General features: G+C 39.6%; 1 protein-coding gene across 4 annotated transcripts in view; it reads left to right on the forward strand.

Moving 5' to 3' along the window:
• Positions 1–19233, forward strand: part of SPATA13 (spermatogenesis associated 13) — a 132977-nt gene extending 113744 nt beyond the window's left edge. For 2 of the 4 annotated variants that reach the window (XM_086935189.1, XM_086935190.1), the window contains 4 exons: positions 733–862; positions 1779–2151; positions 16240–16314; positions 16998–18248. In XM_086935189.1, coding sequence (XP_086791315.1) covers positions 733–862; positions 1779–2151; positions 16240–16314; positions 16998–17173 — 754 coding nt within the window. In that variant the 3' untranslated portion in view covers positions 17174–18248. Of the gene's footprint in view, positions 1–732; positions 863–1778; positions 2152–16239; positions 16315–16997; positions 18391–18455 lie in introns of those variants that run through there. The other 2 variants (XR_015299351.1, XR_015299352.1) reach the window with 2 other exon arrangements.
• The last annotated feature ends 4815 nt before the right edge of the window (positions 19234–24048 follow it).

The raw sequence follows: 24048 nt of genomic DNA on the forward strand, positions 1-24048 counted from the left end.
TTCTTAAAGTAAGTTCTACCTTGCAAGTTTGTAGCCTAACTGGAAAGAGCCAGTACATCTAATTCTCGCAAAATTATTTTAATATTAGTTTTTGAATACTGTAAAGGTGTGTATAAGATAGTTGAGTCGATTTAGGAACCCATTTTGGAGGTGTGTATGTAACCTGATGGCTGCATATTCAGGTCCTGCTGTGTACATTTACCCTCACACACCGCTGAGAAGATAAAATCAGTACCACCAAGTTGGCTAATCGTAAGCACAGTTATAAGCAGCTAGAGTTGAAATAGTCTGATTAGTGTGCTATATAAGTATAATAAACAGTCTTCATGAACAAATGAAACAAACTAAATTGGGGGATAAAAGACTCATTTCTATGGTACCTAAGGAAGAATAAGCATTCTTCTCTGTAGGAAGGTGATGCAGCATCTGAAGCAGCTAATTTTTGAACAGCTAATTGAGCTCCTAAAGGAGATATGAGACCCGAGTTGGAATTTGAAGAAGGATGCAGGACAGGCAGGGTGTACACTCCAAATAGGGCACACCAGTCATTTGACACTTTTTGGCCGAAGTCCTACATTTTCCAAACTCAAATCAGGTCGGTAGCCGCTGCTCTAGTAAGTAAACCAAGCTCTGCAAATTTAAATCACACAGTAAAGAGTTGATCTATCCTTCTTTACTTGCGTTTGCATTGTGAATGATATTCTCAGTATCTAATCATTTGGATTTTTGCAGTGATTATGAAAATGTGAAGGCAGCCTACGAGGCCATGAAGAATGTCGCATGTCTGATCAATGAGCGCAAACGAAGGCTGGAGAGCATAAACAAGATTGCACAGTGGCAAGTGTCGATTGTGGGCTGGGAGGTGAGTGCTGTTCTTGTTTTTATTGTATGATGTATGTTGTTTGAGATGTATTTTCTCATTGCTCATTGTTTTCTGAATAGTTCCCCAGTGGATCTGTAAAAACCTGTTCTTTATCCAAATATTAGTAGATTCTTATTTAACCCTTTAGCCTTCGTGGGTGATAGTGTCATGGCTTATTTTTCGGTCCGTTTCCTAGGATTGGCTATAAATTCAGGCATTTACCATACTAAGATTTATTTCTAATCTAGCTAACCTAGCGATCAGACTTCCTAAACAATTTTCCACACTTTTTTTTTAAACGTGTGCCTGATGGTTAAACCTTAAATATATATGACCTGTCAGTAAAAAAAATTGTGGCTCATTAAATCTCGTTATTGCGAACCAGTGCACTAAAAAACAGATTAACACATTTAATAGTACAGAACAAATGTGAGCTTTCCTTTCATTGCAATTATATTGTACAACCACAACTCCTCATTAGCTTGATCATCTTAGCAAATCTCTGCTCTACTGCTTCACGAATTTAATGTTACAAACACTTTTCAGAGGAAAGTTCTTGGGCCACACTATTTGGTGCAACTGATCTGTATCTGGTTAGCTACTCCTTGTGAATTATGGTCACACATTAATGACGCTACCCTAATTTTTTGATTTATCGTTTGTTCTGACTTTGCTAACTTACATTATTTTACATATTTATTGCATCAGATAGCTGCAAACAAGGGAGCACATTGATTGGCACTCATAAAGAGCAAACTTTATAACCCATGCCTCCTGTCTTAGACTAGCTTTTGGCAGACATTCCACATATGTTTCTAGTTAGCCTCTACCCATGTTTTCTTATGGGTTCAAACACGAAAATACTCCCCTTTGTGATTCAGCATGATGTCTAATTGTGAACTCTTTTATGCTGCAGGGACTGGATATTTTAGCCAGAAGCTCTGAACTCATCCATTCAGGAGAACTCACCAGCATCTCAAAGCAAGGCAAAAGCCAGCAGCGGACGTTTTTCCTGTTTGACCATCAGTTGGTGTTCTGCAAGAAGGACCTGCTCCGGAGGGATATCCTGTACTACAAGGGCCGGGTGGACATGGACGAGGTGGAGCTCCTGGACACCAAGGACGGGAAAGACAAAGACTTCAACTTCAATGTCAAGAACGCTTTTAAAATCTTGAACAAAGATACTGAGGAGGTTCATTTGTTTTGTGCAAAGAAACAAGAAGACAAGAAGCGATGGCTGCAGGCCTGCTCTGCTGAAAGGAAAAGGGTTCAGGAGGACAAAGAAATGGGTGAGTCATAATGTGAGAGGAGATGGATGGAGGTCCAGCAAATGTATATCACTATATAGAGAACTAAAATAATGTTGTTGGTATACTTGTATGTGTGCCATATACAGGCCTTGAAAATCTACTTGCCCATGTGCTACGGCGAGTCAGATTTGATCAGGGCCAGCTATATTTAGGGCCTTCACGCCTGTTCTGGTGAGCTGACAAAGAACAGGTGACACCCAGAAAGTGAAGGAGCAATAAAGATGCCTTTAAATCTTGGTTTTCTTATATCATATTTGCTCTGTGTATTGAGACAGAGTTCAGAAGTCAGTTTACATCTGGCTGCAATTACCTTTCTGTCTCTGACTGCAAAGTTCCAGGATTTTGTAAAGTGAACTGTCTGATGTGCTGTAAAAGAATGTGAAGTGAAAGGTTATTGGGTGCTAGTTTTTTTTTCTAACACACAACAATTAAATAGATAATACATTAACTGTACAAACATTTCAAAATACATTTCAGTGGTTATGAAATCCCATTTTTTGTAATTGTTTAATTAAGAACTATTTTATTAGGATGAAAACAAATCAAAACATTTAACTTAGTGGTGTGCAAATGAGAAATACGTTTGCTGAAACCCAGTTTTCACAGATTATTTTTACACACTATATAGTTTTATTAGTAAAACTGCATGTTAATGGGAAAGTTTTTTACCATTTACATGGGAAGTGTACTGTCTGTAAATGACAGTGTACTACCACATCAAGCTTTAGTAATATATTTTAAGTGAGTTTTTAAACATAACACGTCTGCCCCTTCCCTGATGGCAATGCTGTGAGTGAACGAAGAGGCAAGTCAGAGATCATGTGTACCCTAAATGGGGGTGGATTCTTATCATACATGGAGCAAACTTTTAATCTATTTAATCCAACAAAAGAGTTTTTTTTGTACAGCAGAAATGCTGAGCTCATATATTTGAAGGTTCTCTCAAATGTGATAATGAAGAATAAGGTGGCTCTGTAAAATAAAATATTTGCCCAGGATCACACAATGCAGGTCTAGTAACATTTTAATGATTTTTCGCAGCCTGATATGTATAGCATCACTTTCAGATGCAGAATGTTGAACATGTTGTAATAACACCATTAGTGAAAAGCTACCTTCTATTCTCGGTTTAACCTGTTTCCAACCAATGTTAGATTAGATTATATTGTGAACTCTCAGTTTGGTTTGTTACTGTATAAACATATTTAACTGCCCCCCCTCCAAATTTTAGTTTTGAATCTTCAGGTAAAGATACCCCAATATGATTTATGTTTGTGAGCAGGAGGGCTATGGTGGGCAAGTAAAGCAGCAATGTGGCACACTTGCCGGTACTAGCCAGGAAGGAAAGGTGAAATCGGATAAATTGCAATAACTTTGCGAATACTATGATGTCTACAGAACTAGGTTAAGGAGACCTCTTGCTTCACAGTGTCAGGGACAGAAGTGAGATTCTCTGATAAACTTGGTCTGGGTGTTTGGATATGGAGATAGGGTAAAATACTGGCTTACATTCTTAGCCAATTCATCTCATAAGAGGACAAAATATAATTTTTCTTCTAAATCCCATATTATACAATGTGCACTCTTTAACATGGCACTATGTCAGTGGTGTTTGTGTCCCCCTGAGAACGCATGCTAATTTTTGCCAGCGCATTGCGGCGCATTAGATATCCACGGAAAATGCTGATCCCTATAGCTACTTCTGAGCCCAAAAAGTTAAACTATGAACAGAGAAAAAAAAACTACTGTGTCAGCTAGCGGTGTACCATATCAAGCATATGTTAATTTATTCATTTATGGAACAATTTTACATCCATATGGATATTTACTCCTACTATGCGGTCTTTAATTAATTGCCCAGTGATAGACTTCCTAAATGCCTGTTTTCAACTGAGGACTAGCAAGAGTTAACTCTAGCAACAAAGATCATTACAGTCTAGGCTGTACAGTAAGTGCACCGTTGTGCCATGCGTGGTGAAACTCTGAAATGGTTGATTTGAAATGTAAAGGGTCTCCGTACAAAATACTATGTTCTGGCCTCTGCTTGTAAACAGAAACGCCTTCGCCCTTGTTCCTGTGCCAGATATTCTGTGAACTCCAGCGTTCGTGCCACCGTAGGGCAGCGTTGTAGGTGTCGGAATGGAATGCCCATACTAAGCAGATTACATTCTTATATTCAGCCAGGCTGCACAAAGAGCCTATTCTCTCTGCAGTCCCAGGCGCCAAAGGACTACTGCAAAAAATGTTGTTTTGTGACACATTGTAGATGGGAGGAGAAAGCCCAGTTGTAATGAATCAAAAAAAGTTAAACGAGAGAACTAAGTAATTGTTTCTCCGATAAACTTACATAGAAGCACTGTTTTGTGAGAACAGACTCCTCATTGCAGTTTGGCTGTTTTATGCATCTCCTTACTCCTTACTCCTTTGAGTAGTGGGAGTGTGTGTACTTTCCAGTGGTATTTATTTTATGTATTAAGCATCCCAATCTGTAAAGTTGTACAAAATAATGGAATCGCCGCTGTGTGTATAGGAGTGTGGGTGCATGTTGAGAAATCCGGTGAGTGATTGTGCTGATGGAAGGCGACAGCGTACAAGTCAAAATCACAGAGCTGTTGAGCCATGGGGACAGGGAAGGGAAAAGATCTGATGCAACCGTAGGGGATTGTGTTCTCAATTGGTTATCCTTCTAGTCAAAGGAGGAGCTGTTTGGCCATCTTGGCATGTTCAAGGATGTGGTACATCTGATTCCCAGGAGGATGATCTTACAGTGTTGTGCAGACAGACCGCTGTTCGTCTGGTCTTTGATGAAAAGAGCTGGTAAAGATCTGAGGTCTGAACGTGGGTGTGATTTTAAAAAGTACCTTTTGAAGGATGTTGGGGGAAAAGGTCATTGAAGAATTTGAATACCAGTTTTAGGACCTTGTAGATGGGTATGTGAGCCAGCCAGCATGATGGCAGCATGGGAAGGATGTTGAGGATGTTGGCCACTGGCTGGAATGAATGGATAACTCAGAACAAGTTTCCTAAGTACCAGGGTGTAAATAGGGCTTTGTTCATGAGATGGTGCATGTTCTGTTGTAGTTCATAATGACTTGCTAAACTCACTGAGTGGCGTCCGAAAGTGGATAGCAAAGAAGCAATAAGTGTAGCGAGTTTGAGGTTTGTCTTGTGGTACACTGGTAGCACTATTCCTCAAAACAATAGGTACACTTGCAGCAAACAAAGCCTATTTGAAACACTGTATGGTAAAATAGTTTTTGACCACAGACAAAAATTGTCCATCATAAGTATATTGTGCCCGGAAACAATACTCTTCATAAATTCTGGAGTAAAAGATATAGTTGTCACATGCACACTGTTCTTTTGGTCATTCATATTAGAAATACTGTTGTGAATATTTTAACCTATCAATTACTATCCGGAATAGTGAACCCAGGATTTCTGATTCTCGGGCCATTACATCTACTGACCATCAGAAATGCAGTACTAAAGCAAACAATGCTGTTCCAAATATGATGGCAAGTAGGCCATGCTATCTGGCATTCGCAGCTATAAGAAGTCTAGTGAAGAATGCTGTTTCCAGTTAGATGCTTTCATTTATACCCTTCAAACAATAATGCTATAACATTAATTTATGTATATTTGTAGAGGTTTGTTTACCATTTCTAAAATACCTAAGGACATTGACATGATCAGGGAGATTGGCAGCAAACGAGTGTGATGTCCTCAACCAGAGGGACTCTTGGCTTGATGGAGTAAAGGAATTTGCAGTTGTGTTACATGTTGGAATAGTCATGGATGATAATAATGTAGCAAATCCTACAGAAGGGTTAATTTTTTCACTTTTGTGTTTTTTATTGGTTGTTGTCCCAAGGCTGATAATATAAATCCTGTAAATGGTCAATTGAGATACCTTTGTCGGGGCAATGGCAAATTTCATTTTGAAATGTGTTGCACGCATCAGTGAAAATTCAGAGAAATTCTGTTCATAGCAACTCGCGTAATCATGATTCATAGACATTAAATATTTACAGGTTTTTTTTTTAAAGATACAATTCCTGCCAATCACTCGACTTCAGATTTCACATGTTTGCTGAGCATGAAATCTGATCATTCGTTGGTAAAGCCAATAGATCTGGCATGCACGTTTTGTGGCTATAACATTAAAAAAAATGTAAGCAGTGAAAATAAATAAAAAAGTCTGTATACAATGCAGCTATAAGTTAAAGAATTGTATGTGTTATGTGCGCTTAGGAAGCAGAATGACACGCCAAACTGAGTAGCATTTGATGAGACAGAATATGTATATTTTAAAGAATGGATAACAATTGGTCTTCTAGACAACTGCTTTTTCAAGCCAGGCCAGAAAAGGGACAGATTGAAATCCATACTCTACAGGTCCTTCATCATTTTGAGCCCCAGTTTAGCATTACATGAAAACCATAACACATTTCACAGATGTGCCCTTTTCCAGATGTAACCTGCCACCCAGGGGTGTTTAGATCGTTCTCTGTAGATCAGGGGTAAACGCAGCCCGGGTGGTACAAATTGACGGTTACATACTCACTATCACCATATTTATTCATTTATTCCTGACTGTCACAAAGAAGACTGTCACCTCGAGAGGTAGCAGGGGGTTCTGTACAGTAAAAATCCAGTAATTGCACACAACAAAAACAGTTACATTTGACCACAAATTAAAGTGGAATAAAAATATAATCAAAAGATTAGAAACGAGAGGCAATACAAAATCTGAGGTGTAATAGGCGGAGACGGACAGCGAAGGAGAAAAACACTAGTAGAAGCCTCGGTCTGGGGATTTCTAATTCAGGGAGCATCTGACTGCGACTAGATGGATCCTCCGGACAGGTAGAAATAGGTGGTTAAGCAAGCAAGTTTTTTTTTCTTCCGGGTAAGAACTTGCATGTTCTGCATGTAAATTTAAATTGGGAATGATAATGCAAAGCCAATGGCGAACAATAGAAAAAAAGAAACGAGATTAAATCTGTGGAGAGCAACAGGGTGATAACGGATATCAGAGGCACGAGGGTAGAAACAAAAAGACCTACAAAAAGTGCAGTAGCACTATCCAGCCAGGAAATAACTGCAGCTGGGACCGCGTAAAAAAGTTGTAGGTGAAAAGGAAAGGCACGAGAGAGCCCTGCTTATACTTGCAGTGTTCTACAGTTCCCAAGTTCAGATCCTGGCATGGGTGGCACAGGCCCTCCATCCTTCCAGGGTCGGTAAATTGAACACCTTTGTAGTGAGAAATAGTAGCACCTGTCGTGTACAGAGCATTGGAACGACCCACGTGTGGTACGAAGCACTATCTATAAAAAAAAATCAGTTGCTTGCGGGATAAATTCGAACAACCACATGTTGGTTGGACACCCTTAACTCCACGCCCCGTTACCCAAATGGACTGTCTGGCGGACAACAGAGCTTCATGGCTGATGGTGGCAGAAATATCCTCTTTAGAGCCAGGCCGGGCCCTGAGAAGTGGCTGTCTGCCGGCCCTGGAACAGAAGCACGGCTGGTATGAGCAGAGAAGACTGTCAAGAAGAAAAATGAGAAATGAAAAGCGCTGACACGCATTTCCCCCAATCACTTACCGGGAATGAAAACCATATGGTAATATTACAGTCGGACCTTGCTTAACTTCCGGGCATATTTCTAGTGAGATGACCCACCCCCTCAGGCAGGCAGGTGCGCCAGCACCGGACATGACGCTGTGCAGGAGCTGCCTCCAGAGGCATAGTTTTGTATTTAGCGCTCTCCTTTCAGTACTGAATGGGGAAATGATACCTCACTTAGCTTGGAGAAGTGAGCGAATAGTTGGCGGCTTTGTTTTGGGTCGTTTTCCTCTCTAGGGACTGTAATTTACTGTAAATGTAAATTAGCTTCTTTGATTGTCCATTAAAAAAAACATACAAGAAATTATGCAATGTAGGGTGCGTACATACACATTTTATGCTCATTTATGGAAATTCTCATGTTGGCAATTTAGGGTAACGTTGATATGTATGTTTGTATACCCCGGTTGCTTCAGAGAATCGAGGTAAGCTCCTGAACCAGTAGTTTTGGGGAATTCTAAACATTTTCCTCTTAAATACCAATGTATTCCTTGCCTCACCCAGAGGCCTGTTAGTTGTGCATGTATGCTTTGCTAAGCAGCATTGTTTGCGGTTTATGCAGCAGACGCAACATTGATGATACACCACCAGGTCATTGAGATACGAAAAGTCACAACATTTCACCCACACATTGAATTGCTCTCTTTATGTATAACCTGGAGAACCTGTGGCTCTTGTTTACTTTTTAAGGCTGATTGTGAATGCCCTAAACTCAAAGGCCTGTTTCACTAAAGTATATGAGCACTTATGTTTAGTATAGGTGTTCTAGTATTTTTATATACAAGTGTAAACTCACTTTAAGTATTCGAAAAAAGTAAATTTACCATTATGAATTTATTTGCTCACAGGCTATGCTACATCAATAAATATAGTGAAGTTGTGCATGTGAGAAAATTGCTGGCAGATGTAGGCTGTGGGAATTCCAAGGTGGAAATGCTTGACTAAGGGGCTGATTCCGACTTTAGCGTGGCGGCATGCCACCGCCCTGCTGCTGCACCGACAAAGTCGACCGCCGGCCGCCCGCCAGAACAGGAGTTTTCTCTTGGTCTAGCAGGTGGTCGTTTGGCATTACCACGGTGGTGCCTTTAAAAAAGCACCGCAATGGGAACGCCAAAGCAAGTTTCTGCACGGTATGGACTGTTTAGGAACTGGCCGTGCATGCACACAGGGGGCACACCATGTGCCCCCCCTGCTTGTATCCCAGTGTACACAGAGCCCCTTTGTTATCCCACAGCCATGAAAAAAGGCTGGCGGTGGGGAAACTCAGAATATGCTTGGTGGTGCCGGTGCGGCGGTCTCTGACTGCCATCACACCTCCACCACGGGTTTGGCGGTCCAATAGACCGCTGAACTTATAATCGGGCTCTAACCATCTTTATAACCACAAACGTGTGAGATTGGATGCAACCTGAGATAAGCTTGAGATTTACTCCTTGCAAGTGCAGAGGAGAATCCTTATCTTCGGTGAGAATGGCAGTTGAACACCCTCAAAATTGGTGGGGACTTTTTTCGATTAGGGGGGAAGTAATATCATGGAGAAACAAAAAAGAAACGTTAGCAATACACGGACTGTATTTGCTCATGCAAAAATAACTTTTCACTAGAGTAGCTAGAATTTCTCAAATAATTCCAGAACTGTCTAGAATAGTGCAATACTTGCAGCTTACCTAGGTGTTCTCTGTGAAATGTATTCCAAACGTCAGTTTAGGGTTAGAGTACATTTCGGACTTTTTAAAAAATGTATTAAAAGAATTGGGTCCATACTGAATAGTCTATGAAGAAGGCCAATTTGAAACCGAGACTAAGGGCCATATGTAGGAAGCCAAATTGCGATCGCAAACGTTCAAATTCGTAGAATTTCAGCATTTGCGATCACAATTTGGGCAGTGTGCTATGTAGCAGACAAAAACCCACTTGCAAAATAAGGAATCGCAAAATGTGTGATTCCCTATTTTGCGAATGCATTTAAGGAATCCCAAATTGCGATTCCTTAAATGCAATGTAGGAAGCACCCAAGTTGTGCGATTTTGGCTTAAGGAATCTCAAATTACCACCAACTTCAGGTTGGTGGTAATTTGCGATTTCTTTGAAAAATGCACTTTTTTGCATTTTTGAAAATGCCATGTTGCTCAGATACATGCCCTTAGCACATGTATGTGCGCCACATGTGCACACATGCTTATTTTAGGGGTGCAACAGGGTGTCCTATTGACACCCTTGCAACCTTGAAATTGCATTCTCAATTTGCGATTCTCTAATTGGGAATCGCAAATTGAGAATGTCTTCCCATTCATTCCTATGGGCCTTCTGGCCCATAGGAATGAATGGGATGGTATTCCTTATTTGCGAATCTCAATTTGCGATTCCCAAATAAGGAATATGTAGGATTCGCAAAATACTTTGCTAATCGTACCTACATTGCGTTTTGCGATTCCCTATTTCGATTCTCAAAAAATCACAATTTGAGAATCGCAGAACTTTTTACCTACATATGGCCCTAACTCTTTATCGTAGAAAGGCCTATTCCAAACGAATCCCAAACCTGCACGAATTCAGTGTATTCCACCTTTAGAACGTGCACTGCAAAAAAGTGCTTTGATATGTTATGCTTTCTTTTCTGGAAAGAGGTACATGTTCATTTTTTAAATCTTTTTTGGAAATATTTTTCTTAAGATTTTTACAATAACAACACTTTATATACCGGTTTCCCCTTATCGCCATGAATATTCAATTCAATTCAAGTAACTTTATTTAGATACAAGGTATCATAAAAGTGCATAAGCAGTACAATAAAATACAGTCGTAAGAGAGTTAACAAAACCATTATATACATCATTACTATACTAAATACGAGTGTTACAATGTATCTTAATTAATCAAATTGAAATGAATATTCATCTGTGAATAGCAGCTCTAGTTCCCATTCACGACTCTCCAACCTCCAGTGGATTAGGTTCTTCCATAATCGTTGTTACTCTGATGTTCCGATCTTTAGTGGCGGCTCGTTCCCTTCGCTGTGTGATTCATTTTTTGGTGTTTGTGGGGGAAGAAAGGTCTCTAGTTTCTGTTAATATTTACTTCCTATTTTCCCAATATTTTTATACTTTTTTAAGCAGCCTCCTCCATCATAAATTATCTCTTCTGCTTCCGTACACCAGTACACGTGTCTCTCCTAATCCGATATTCTTGGGGGATCTGGATTTATCCATTTCTTTACTATGTTTCGCTTTGTGATTGCTTATCTCTGATTGATCAGTAATTTTCAAATTTAGTTAGATCTGTGTCCTTCAATATTCCCAAACAGTACAATAGTTGTGTCTATCCTTAGTGGGACATCTTTTTTTTTTTTTATCCTTACCGGTATGTCTCATCAGTATTTCCTCACCATTTTGCACTTTCATAACCTATGTCTAAAGTTTCCCCGCTGTCCACATCAGTGGTGTGCGTGGTAGTAATTTTACAGCCAGAATCTCGTAGTGGACTCGTCACTCAAAAACAATTCGGATTAAAGTATGCTGGCTGCTTTCCTAAAGCAGCAGTTCTTTTACAAGGAACCTTTTGAAATCTGGGAATTTCTCTGTTGTTGAATTTGCTGACGAAAGGTCGGTCTATTTCCAGTCAATATGATTAGTTGTGTCAGATGCCTGCTGTGTTGTGAGGCAGGTCAGTGAGTATAAAAACAGAAACCGAGACCTGCCTGCCAGGCAGTCCGTCCGCACCTGGAGCCTGGTCGATACAGTGCGGCTGAGGCAACTCTTCCTGCAGGGCTGAGACCTGTGCTTCATGCTCGGCCAACAAGGTAATATCTCTTGGTAGTTTTTCTGTTAATCTGGACATTTTGTTCAGAGATGCTACTATTGAACAATTCGTTTTCTTGCTGTAGTGAATGGTTCTGAAATTTTGTTTGCACCATTGCTGTTGGGAAGCTTGGTAGCCGCCTTTTGGGATGCTGCATAGGAGGATATACTTGTTATCGGCTGGGACAGAAAATAGGCCCGGGCACAAAAATAAAAGTGGCCCTCATTAGTGATTTATATAGCTTTTAAAAATGGACCAATGTTTTCACATCGGGCAGTTTTGAACTTGTAGAGACACTGTATACATGTTTTGCAAGGAATGGAAGAATGCATTGGTTTGTGCTTTCTACAAGCAATGTTTGCTTTAATATCAGGGACATTAACAAGTAAAAACCGTCCAAGCAGACCATTAAACCTGCCCACAAACAGCCAAAAACCATCCCAATCACTGACGTGAGAGCCCATCCCATCGGGCACTGCCTGATTGCTATATAGGCCAGTTCCGCCCTGGTTGTCGCAAATAATACAGCATGAACATGAGACACCAGTGGGGCACTTTTTGGTCTCTTTAGCTAATACACCCAGTAGAGCTTGTTGCTGAATTGTCACCATTTGTATCACATTTTTCTGTTCATCAGTGTTTAATTACTGCACTTCGGGTTTTTGGATACATTCGGTCTTCAGTTTTGATTTTTTTCCACCCCTCCAATCAATTCTCTTTAGTTATGGCCTTAGTTAAATTGAGTTAGTATATTGTGATGAGAAATCTGTGAGACACTGATTCAAGGAGGACTTCTATAAAAGTCATGCAATAATGTTGAAAGTTCAAAGATCACTATATTAATTTTCCAGTGCCATTAGTTCCAGTAGTATATTCCTAAACCCTGGGTTAACTCGTGTCCCTCTAGTGATGTACACATGTATGTCTTTTAGTAGGACATGGCACAGCACTACAATGATCTATCTATCACGTGCCATGGGATATTGCACAGGTTTATGATGATATATGTGTCTGTTTTACAGTGGCATATGGAACAACACCTTAATGATGTATATATGTGCTTGTTTTAGAATCTGACATTGCAGTGGAATCAATCCATGTCTATTTTCCAGTGGTATATAGTACAGCAATATAGTGATATCCGCACTAACCAAGCATGCTACATCGGAACACCCGATACAACATACAATCTTATTTGTAAATAAATACATTTTTAAATATTCCGTTTTTAAAACGAATCAGTTTTTTTCCTAGAGAATGTTAGTCTCAGACAAAATGAAAAGAAAAGAGTTACACGTGCACTCGCATACTGCCCGCTTCATGATGATTTGTTCTGCAGAAAATCTGGAGGTGCAAGTGCGCATCCCAGATATTTCCTCAGCCACTTTAAACCTTATACACAAAGTTTGATGCTTTGAGAAACCTTTAAATGTTTAATTTTCATTCACAAAGGTTTGCTCAACTCCATCTCCTACTTTGCTCAGAGCAAGTCTCTGTGAATCAAGCCCATTGTCTCTAAAATGAAATTGAAGATGCGAATATGTGGACTCTGAATACACCACTTAAGTGAATTTTACTTCTTGTAAATCTTCTCAGCTTTTTAGAGATGGGATGCGCCCACGCATTTCTAAAAAAAAACGATTAGGAAAAAGAGGAAACTTATTGCTGTACTGTAAGATTTTTTGTTCAAATACATACCAGTCTGTTTCTTGATACATTTATTTATGTGAATGTGAAGTTTATTGCATAGAGATCTGTTAGCACTTCCTAATTTGTATATGAATGTATAACAGCTTAGGTCTTATTCATGCCTCTAACAGTGGTCAAAATAATACTAAGTCCTTCACCGCAGCATGCGAAAAACGAAGTCAATTACAGCCCACAGTTAACACCACCAATACAGTTCCTACAATATGTAAATTAAGTACACTCTTTGACTTCTGTTTTTGAGTCCCAATCGGTCTTTTGACATGTCATTGCATCGAATGTCTAATAATCTTCGTTTAGTTAAACTCATTAGTTTACCATGCTTAAAAACAACGATTTTTAAGCTAAAAGCTCAAGACTGGAAGAGTGCTGTCCTCTGGCCAGGGGGGAATTTGGCAAATCTATTTTAAATCCATCCTCTGAGTTAAAAGGTTACATTGTCTAACCTCAGCCCATGCTCCAAGAATTAAAAAAACAGAACGCACCTTCCCATTTGAGAAGAACTTCATGCCTTAGGCTAAAGAACCCCATCCTTGCATACAGATGCAACTCTGTACCACTCAAAAGAGCAAGTACTTGAATACCTATGGGTTTGGAAAGACCGCTACCTCAAACGATGAATGGGGAAGTTATCCATTTTAGAATAAGAGTTTTGCCACTCTGAGGGTTCAAGTACCCTACAGGCAGACAAGTAACACATTGCACTATTATGCTCATTTGTAGTGGCACACAAATTAATTATATAAAGGAAACATTTGTGTTTACTTCTGTGACCAATTTGATTCGATAGCTTCGTCCACTAATTGAAAATAATGTAATATATATTAGTATAACATAACTAAGTGACAAGGCCCACTCATTTAATCATTTATGAAGACATTTGTAGGCTGCTAATTACTTTCCTGAGTTTCTGGAAGTCTCATGGACATGTTCAGTGTTGATGAGCGATTTGTGATGGGACTGATATGTTAATAATACTGAACATGGTACAGAAACCATGCTGACAGGCATTTGGAACAAAAAGGCCCTGAAGACAGTGGACAAATGTTATTTCAGTCGCCCTGGATCTTTGGTGGCATTGTTGACGCGGACCACCTTATCTATCCAAATAGGTTGTCAAGGCCAATGGCAACGCTCTGCTTAGGTTTAATGACATTATAGACAACAGAGCCAAACAACTAAAAGTAGGACCGTTTGTGTTCTTCCTAAAGAGATCTCAAACAGGTCCTGCAAGGGTGTCCTTTGATATTTATATATTTTCAATTGTTTTAAAGGGCTTCTTATTGGATCTTCTCTGATGATAACCTACCACCTCCAAGTGTGTCCTATAACCAACGTTTATTTACGCCACTGATACAGCTTCTGCTGAAAATTTAACAGCGGATGAAACGGAGTTGTAATCAGCTGCACAGTAACATGTAAAAGTTTCACTCTGGTGGAAAAAGGAAACACCTTGCAACATCCTTTCAGTTGATAATTCTAGTGAGAGCTGACATTTTATAATAAAAAAAAGTCCGTGATCAGGGGGAACATGAGATTCCGCTCTAGCTTGTAATTTTTCAGGGCCTGAATCTTTCAATGCCTCCTCCTCAAGAGCAGAAACAAAATTATAGTTGAAGTAGATGCTAATCCACAGCTGGTTTACTTTACCACCTTTTGTTCTGGGCCATCCTCAAAAATTGTTTCAACATTGCCATAAACACCAGTATCATTTTGAACAGGGCTTAAGAGGAAGAACTACATCATAATCGATTGGGATAGGCTGTTGTTTGCTTCCATTTCCAATTATTCAAACTAGCATTTCACAGCTTTAGGTGCCAACAAAATCTTGTTAAAGGAGGAATAAAGGGGATCCTTACAGGCATATAAGAAACTCGTAATCAACCTGTCTTTACAGACCGTTTTCTGAAAGATGCAAACATCGGTCTAAAAGCGCATTATAAATTTCAGGGCAAGTCCTAAAGCCTAGAGCACTCTACTTACTGTTTGTTCTGGCCTTCCTGCTAATTCTGCTCTGTGAACTACAATTAAAATACAGTGTGCTGTGCAAATTTTCTTAATCAGTTATTAGAGATTAAAACGTGAAATAAGGGACAGATCAGACCTAAGTATTGGATAACCGATAAAATAATGTTACTGACTACAGTGAAAAACTCTGCTGTACTTTTTAAAGTTCTATGATTGATGGTTGGTGTGAACAATGTCTCAGCCCTATGTTCCATGCTGAACTAATAAAACAGGATAATGCTTACACAAGTAATATAAACCCAGACCACCATTATTGAACCTCTCCAATCAATAAGAGTGGTGTACTATGATTTCTGCACCTGTGCCTTCACTTCTCTACATACCCGCTGGCCTATATTTGTGCTGTGGATTTAGCGATTCAACTGTCCATTCCCACTAGTCACAATTGTAACTTAATTGCTCCCTGATTATATTTAAGTACAGTAAATATGGCTACTTATCGTTCGGGGAAATTCAGCCCCATCTGTCGCTGATGTTCTGGTGTTTGACTTATTCATGGTCAAGCTGGCACCGAAGAGGTCATATACTGTTCTCTTTATGCCAATTCTCCTACACATTGTTTGAGCTCAGACGACCTAACTCATCAGCCAAACACAAAATATCCTATCGCAAAGAGTGAAGAGGCTTAGTTTGTGCATTGTTTCCTCATACTGGTGGTGTATTGGGCTGAATGGTATCTCCCCGTACACTTCCTGTATTGAGACACCATCTTGAGTTTGTGCTGTAGGCCGAAGAGATATCCTTGGAAACAGAAACTATTAGAATATTTCTTGTACGCCACCTGTTTTTATGCCCGTATGTAAGCGTTGAATGTAAATATAATATTTGATTACCATTAGAGTAATAAGAACTATTAGGATAACCAATTCAACTGTACTTACGGTCTGTCTTTTATATTTAGGGATGGAAATTTCAGAAAATCAGAAGAAGCAAGCCATGCAAAATGCAAAAAAGTCCCGGAATGGAAAGATGAAAGGTAAGAGCGAGTGAAATGCTGATTACGACAAACACTTTTGATTGCCTTATTGCTGTATTGAGGCTGGCCTCTTGTAGTGACATAATCACTTGCATTGTTTATCAACATTCCTAACTTGCCCATGAGATTTGCTGATTTGCGTCTATGTGCTAAGAAACAGGTACGTACACAAAGGACAAGCGACAGACAGTAATAACATATTGGCACCTATTTTACTCATTGGGCATGAGAATGTACTGATGGAGTGCATTAATATCATACAAATATTTAATTATGCATTGAATGATTGGGCGATGACTTCACAAGTGTGGTCACTGTACATCAAGTGGGCAACACATCACAAATGAGTATCTGCATGCTTCCCTGGAGTAATAATGTCATTCATTGGTACTGTGGGAAGCACACATGGAGTAATGTATTGAAAACATACTAGAATCTGCAGTATTTGTGCATTAATTAAGTCGAGGCAGGCTGGATTTGGCCCTGGTCAGGGGTGCACATGTTTCACAAGAGTAGCCGCAGGATCGACTAATCACAAGAAAGGGGTCAGTACAAACCGACAGGCGGAGAGGATATAAATGAGTGATTGTTGGAAGTTGTGGGCCTTTGACGCTATTATTTTTTACAGTGTGTGCAGTGAAATGTTCATGTTGATCTAACACAATGTTCAACTTCTGCTGCAGGTGTCAACGGTTGCGCTGTACCTCCTTCACACCAGAACTTGCACCCCATTCACCAGCGGCATATTACGGTACCTACCAGCATTCCGCAGCAGCAGGTCTTTGCACTTGCTGAGCCCAAGTGTAAACCAGCACCCTTCTGGCACACCTTCACCAAACTTGCACCATTCAAGAAGTGATGATTGGAAGCTTTTGACTTTTTTGGTTTCTACGCCGACCTCAGCAGGAGTTCTGCTCCTACGAATTGTGAGGTGGAACAAAACTCCTAGGGATGAAAAAAATGCATTCCTTCTGCAGGAAAGCAACCACCAGTCTCAAGCAGGAACTTGATGATTTGGTAGATTTCTGATGAAACTTGTGAACAATGGCACTGTTGAAGGAAAGAATCATCAGGTGTCGTCGCCAGTGGAGAATGTAGACTTCAGTACATGAGCCAGACTGGTGTTCTTCAGTAAAATATACACCTGTATCTGTTGTAATTTCAACAAAAATTTGGTCTAGTAAGCTGTTTTGCAGATATATGCTTGGCCAAGTTCTGTTCAGCCAAAATAATGTTGTGGATATCATACACTCAGCTTTAATCAATGGGGAAAATGCTGATTTTTCCACTAAATGTGCCAGTAGCTAAAATGTTTTAGAAGGCATTTGACCCTAGGCACCAGTATCAGACGGAACGGATTCAGAGTATTTGTTTCGTCTTTGGGGGCAGACATCTTTGACTGAACTGTAGCAATCATATGAAAAGTATCAAAGAGGCTTAAGGCATCTGTCAAGCACTTTCCACACGGTACACATTGCAAACCTTATTTGCAGAACTAAGATAATATGATTTATTGTTTTCTCTTATTTAAGCACAACTTCCTAGTACTAGAGTTTGTCAGTTTTTCATAATGAAAAAAAATCAAGTTTAGTATAAGAGTGGGATCAATGTGACAGCACGCAGGCGGTACCGTAATTAATGTGAAACTGGGTGATACTCGTGCAGTGCAGATGGGAACCCCAAAAACCAGTTGTATAAACTTTACAAAGGTTCAAGATGGCTACTGTGACTGGCATGGAGCAGAAGTTCAGCTTCCTGGTAACCTTCAAAGCACCATGTCTGATACATTGCTCTCGTTGAGGTATGTCGGGTGCCGTCCTTTGACAGCACAGTGTTCTGCAATCTTGTTTTCTACATTTTTTGCTGCACCTGGACTTGTAGGATGAGGAGCCCCAGATTGCTTCTGAAAGTCCCTTAGTGATTCATTTCCCAACATCATGGGGTGCAAGGTACATTCTCACATGGTCGAATTTTGAGGATTATCGTTTCCGTTCATTTCATTCCTTGGTCTGACCACAGCAGGGCCAGCAGCGGTTTACGTCAAATGTAAACCCTGTACCTTGTCACTGGTATGAAGTGTAAACTCTGTACCTTGTCACTGGTATGAAGTGTAAACTCTGTACCTTGTCACTGGTATGAAGTGTAAGTTGGACTAGTCTTGCCTGACTGAGGCTAGCTATAATTTACTCCCTTACCTCAATGAAATTACAAGGATGTGGGAACTGTGGTCCTTCAAACAAATTTTCCCTATAATTTCGAATAAATAACATAGTCATGTAGCAAATAAAACTGACAGTAGAGGACATCAGATTTATATACCACTTTAATGTTTTTTTTTGCTTGCAACAGAAAGAAGCATTCCCAGTTTTTCTTAACGCAGAAACACTGTTCATGTATGGGCATTAGCTGTACTTATTTCTTGTACCGCCCCAGTAATCGTGTTATAATACAAAATGTTTCAGAAAGGACCGGGTACACAGTCTTTATACTTTCCTAGAATTCTGTTCAAGCTATCTGGCAAATCATGGACCATGGACCTCTGGCATAGCCTTCAAAATAGCTGCTCTTTAGGGAGCTTGAAATGTGCAGTTCTGTGTGTGTAATAAGTTTGTAATATATGAAGAACAAATCTATTTTAAGGGTGCTTTTGTAGATGTTTTTTTTTACCAGTTCTGTAATGCTGTTTTCTTGCCTATAGTAATATTATGTTTATTTATGCTTTACTGTAGATACTGCAAGTTACTATTGTTTAATGGCTCAACATAATATTCAAGGTTTCAGGAAAAAAAAACAATTGTTTAAGTTCTGTTTAAGGAACTGGTCAAAATAATGAGGTTTTATAGTATCCCAGTGTGTGCATGAAGGTGAAAGGTTTCGACCTCAGTGACTACCAGTCACTCAGTGATTCTTTACAAAAAATGTTTTCTTGTGTTGTACATGTTAAATTGTGAAAACAAAAGTGTTAATGACCTTCTCTGTATGGCTTTGGAGTAGGTGCAAAGGCCTCTTGAATGATGCTACACTGAAGTGCTAAGTATGAGGTAGCTGCAATGCTTTCTTTACCGGGCTTAATACATACAGGCAGTCTGTGCTGTCCTTTGTTGCAGAGATATCACTGCTTTTCCTACATATGATATCCACTGTTATTTTAAGGCTACTTAATAACTGTAGAATTGGGGTGCTGAGTTCATTCATGTTTTATCAATGACACTATGTTGCAATCAAATTTAACAAGGAAGCATATATAATAACGTTTTAATGTGTTTTCAGAAACACATAAATTCTATATTCAGGTTGCTTTTAGTTCGATTGCTTACATTTATCACCATTATAAGTATCCAAACTATTTTGGAACATTTTGAAGGCTGAGACTCGAATACAATTATTACATTCGCTCTGGTCTCCTGATATATGTTAACTAAAGCCCAGTTCAACAGATATGTGAACTGTTCTGAACTGTTAGTACAATATCTGGTACGACCTTTACTGACTGTGTAGAAAGATTAATGGTAAAGCCACACAAGTAGAAAAAAGTTTGAAAGCAGCCACTCGTTATGTCATATAATCTAATTAGACATGTTGCTTGGCTTAAGTAGTTGCTATGCATAGTTGCATAGGGAGGACTGACAAGAAAGTCTTTTGATCTCAGGATCATGGTATGTGAAAGCCAGGGAGATTGTAGCTGTAAGATTAAAAGTCACAAAGGTTTCATTCAAGGTTCTGTGTTCAAACGCATAACAATCCTTTAATGCAGATGCTAGGATTCAAAGTTGGAAAGAAGTTAAATTGTTTTAAAGTAACTATTTACAGATGCTCAAATTGGGCAGCTTTTTAAAACAATAGATTAATAGTTGAAAATGTAGTGTTTGGTTTTTGATGACTAGTATTGAACTTCAGATTTTAAATAAAGACACCTATTTTCTTAAACTCATCAACACCTTCTGGGTTATTCTGTTTAGGATATTGCATAATAGTGCTTATGATGAATACCTACAAGCCCAGTTCATTGGAAGCACCCCTTCCGCAATGATTAGGAATTTTTGCTGACAGCAGTGACTCTCCGGTATGCGGCAACATATTGAGTCTTGTTGCACAAAATTGATGCTCATACAATTCATATTGTGGGGGAACCTGGGAGGTATTTGTAGTAATAACAAAATGTGTTTCGCACACTCTGGATTTGTTACCCATGTAACTGCATGGTAAAGATCCAAACATTAGAAGACTCTTGCCAAAAAAGCACAGAACTTCTTCTAAGTGGCCTTTAAAAATAATTCACTGGCCAAAAATTTGGAGCCAAAGGACCTTAGCCATTTTGACCCCTTATCATTGCCTTCCCTTCTTCTACTTGTGGATCTGGCATTAATATTCAGGAGATGCCTTATGAAGGATTTTGTAATTTAAAGAACTATGTTTTGTATATATTAGTAATTTGTTATGTATAACATGTATACAATGGTGTGTGTATGTGTATATATATTCAACAATATATATATATATATATATACATACATATATAATACATATATATATATATATTTGTATCTATATTATTTTGTCAAGCCATTTGATAACCTGTTATGTATTTTTGTATTTGCGGCAACATGACTAACAGGCCATGTAATTGATTACACGGCTATGAGACACAAACATTGGCTGTTGACAGCTGGAGAATTATGTACAGTATGGGACCACTAAAACTTGATGTAAATGTGTTGAAATAATCTATGTGGCACAAGACAGATTTCCTGTCTATATTTTTGTCAGATTGTGAAAATTGTTATTTTTACTGTAAAAGATGTCAAGTCCAAATCCTTTGTATAAATTTCCATTAAACAAAGTGCAATGCACCTTACACTTACCACTCTATCCTTTGTTGAATCCAACAGTGTGCTTATCATTCATTACTGTCACCATAATGGATGTACGTTCTTACACCATTAATATTGTATGTTTAAGCAAAATGTGTAAATGTGATGGCGCTGTGCTGTTTTTCACAGAATTACAACATGGCTACAATAGGATTATAGAGCAATGAATCATGTTGGGTTGTTGATACCAGAGAGGCAGGTGTTCAGCTAGAGTGCAAAGGTAGCCCAATTTTTATTGCCTATGTCCATACTTTAGGCCAGGGTTTCCAAACGATTCTCTAATAAGAGCTTCTTATGTTCAATGAAAATTATCCTGAGCTACTAATATCATCAGTGTTGCAATACTGACTACATCAGGCAAGATTATACTAGGGCCTAATTTATTCACAATCACCAGCAATGATCACCTCCGTGCATCCGGCAGGATTGCCAGCAATAAAGTAGAAACAGTTTTTTTTTTTGTCCTCATTTGCCTTAACCCCATTGAAAAAAAGAATAAACTCCAGCCGTCTTTTCGTGTTCTGCGGATCTCATTGTTTAATAGCACCAGCCAGAACATGTTTGAATGCCGGAAGGAGGATCGTGGGGAAGAGGTATTTGCTCCACCTAGGTCTTTGCAAACCTAACGGACCATATTACTGGAACCTGGGAGACCCTTTTCGGTAGTCCAAGGAGCATTAAAGGCATAATCATAGGACCCGGGGAAAAAAAATGGGACTCCTACCTCCACTGCCTCAATAGATCCCAAAATGCAAGCTTATTCTTATTACAGGATCTAGCCAAGTCCACCTTAGACACTTCATACAACGAGGTCAGCCATTCTGAGTGGGTCAGCGCCGTTGTATCTACCCAGTGCTTGCATATTTGTCTTCTGGCCATAAGAATTGCATAGAAATGTAAAGATCTTGAAGGGCCCAAAATGTTGTCATTGAGGCCAAAGGTGATTAACGGTAGGCTAATAGTCAGTGAGACCTTCAAGATAGACTCCAAAGATTTTATGACATTATCCCAGAAGTGGCGTATGAGGGGACAATCCTTGAACATATGTACATCAGATGCTTCTGGCAAACCACAATTATTACAAGCTTTCCCTGGCTGAAACTTTGATAGCTTGAGCGGGAAAAGATAGGCTCTATGGGCTGTAAAAAGATGGTTACGCCTGAGCCAAGCAGGTTTGACTATTCTATGCAGGATGTTAAATGAATCCATCCAAATCAGATCGCATTGTAGATTCATCTGCTCTCCCCACAGTGCATCGGCAAGTTTAAATTCGCCATCTGCTTCCTCCTCAATAGCCCACTACCACATTGAGACCTCCTTTCTACCTCCCGGCTTTGCCACTAGCTGTTGTTCTAGGTTACTGTCCTTCCCAAATAATACATCCTGCCTAGCCTGTGACTGAGCCCAGCTGTTCATCTGAATATACTTAAATTTAAAAAGTAGAAACCTTTTGTTATTGGAATGCATTTACTTGGGTAAATCATATGTTGGACGCTGAACTGGACGCTGCTTGTGTAGGAGGGGAGACCTATATCCCAAATACCCTAATCTAAAAACAGATATAGAAACTAGATCCCCCTAGGATCCAGAGGAGCAACACAAATACACGTATTTGTGTTTTCGTAGGATATTGTCTTGTTTTTAAAACTCAAAAGGATCGCACATAAGAATCCTTTAACCCAAATTAAGATCTTAAAATACATCGGAGCCCTGAAGAAGTCCGTATGAGGTTGAAACGCGTTGGCGATTTATGAATTTTAAGGAATTAGGAAAAGAATAAAGATTTTCATAACTACACTCAAAATCCATCAGTGTTTCCTTACTTTTTGGGAAGATCTTAATATACTGTTATCTAAATGTTGAATCCTAAAATTTGTGGAGTATAAACAAGTTCCATTCACATGATCTATTAGTTGAGTACTAGGCCACCCCTTGTTCAATTTGTTCTAGTGGCACTTCTATCACTCTTTTTGGAACATATGGAGGTCGTGTTCCAGGCCCCTGTGCACCAAAAAATGCAATAATAGACCGAGCCTAGATAGGGTATTGCTGACTTGTGCGGAATCTTTAGCCTTGACTCTCCTCTCCCTTTGAATCTCTACAGTTATGAGGCCCATAGCACCCCAGGGTAGGCACTTTCAGGCTCGCACTGTCAGGCATAGGGTAACAGAAAGGTCGAAAACATGACCAATTGCCACTTGTCAGCTGGGTACTTCCAGGAAAACTCCTCTTTCAGCTTATTGTCTCCCTGAAGCCACTTAGGAGGTCAGCCTTATGACCATTGGAGCCCACTTCTTTTTCCAGGTTGCAAGATGGTGTAGGTCCAGTCCTTCAGGGATTGTTAATGACAGCAGGTCTAGTGCTCTTCTGATCTCCCACAGGTTCAGAAAGTGTTCAAGGTCTCTGTGCGCTGCAGCCAAGGCTATGTTTGCTAAGAACCAGACTGCGTGTGTGGGTGCAGCAACAAATATCTGTGCAAAAATCACTCCAAATGTTTGCTTAAAAAGTAAAAAGACGGTGCACTTCCACACATACAGCGCCACATGATGGGTCTTAAGGCAGGTTTGCAATTTAGATACACACACCATGACATGTATTGGTTACACAGGCAAGTACACTTCAGCTTTAGAAAAGCACAGGACTCCAACGGTGGTACCATTATAAGATTTTACTAAAGATTCTCAACTGGAGCTCTGTTCACAGGATGGGGAAACCGTGGATTTCTTGTATTTGTCATTCATTGTGTTTTTCACCCATGATGCACGTGGAGGATGGCTAGTGCCTTCAATACCTTTTGCTAATAGGTGCGTCTGTGGGGCAGAGTGTGTGAGTATTCATGTTAATCGCAGCGCCCGTCACATGC

The sequence above is a fragment of the Lissotriton vulgaris genome, chromosome 8 (genome assembly GCF_964263255.1).
Source record: "Lissotriton vulgaris chromosome 8, aLisVul1.2, whole genome shotgun sequence".
Lineage (NCBI taxonomy): Eukaryota > Metazoa > Chordata > Amphibia > Caudata > Salamandridae > Lissotriton > Lissotriton vulgaris.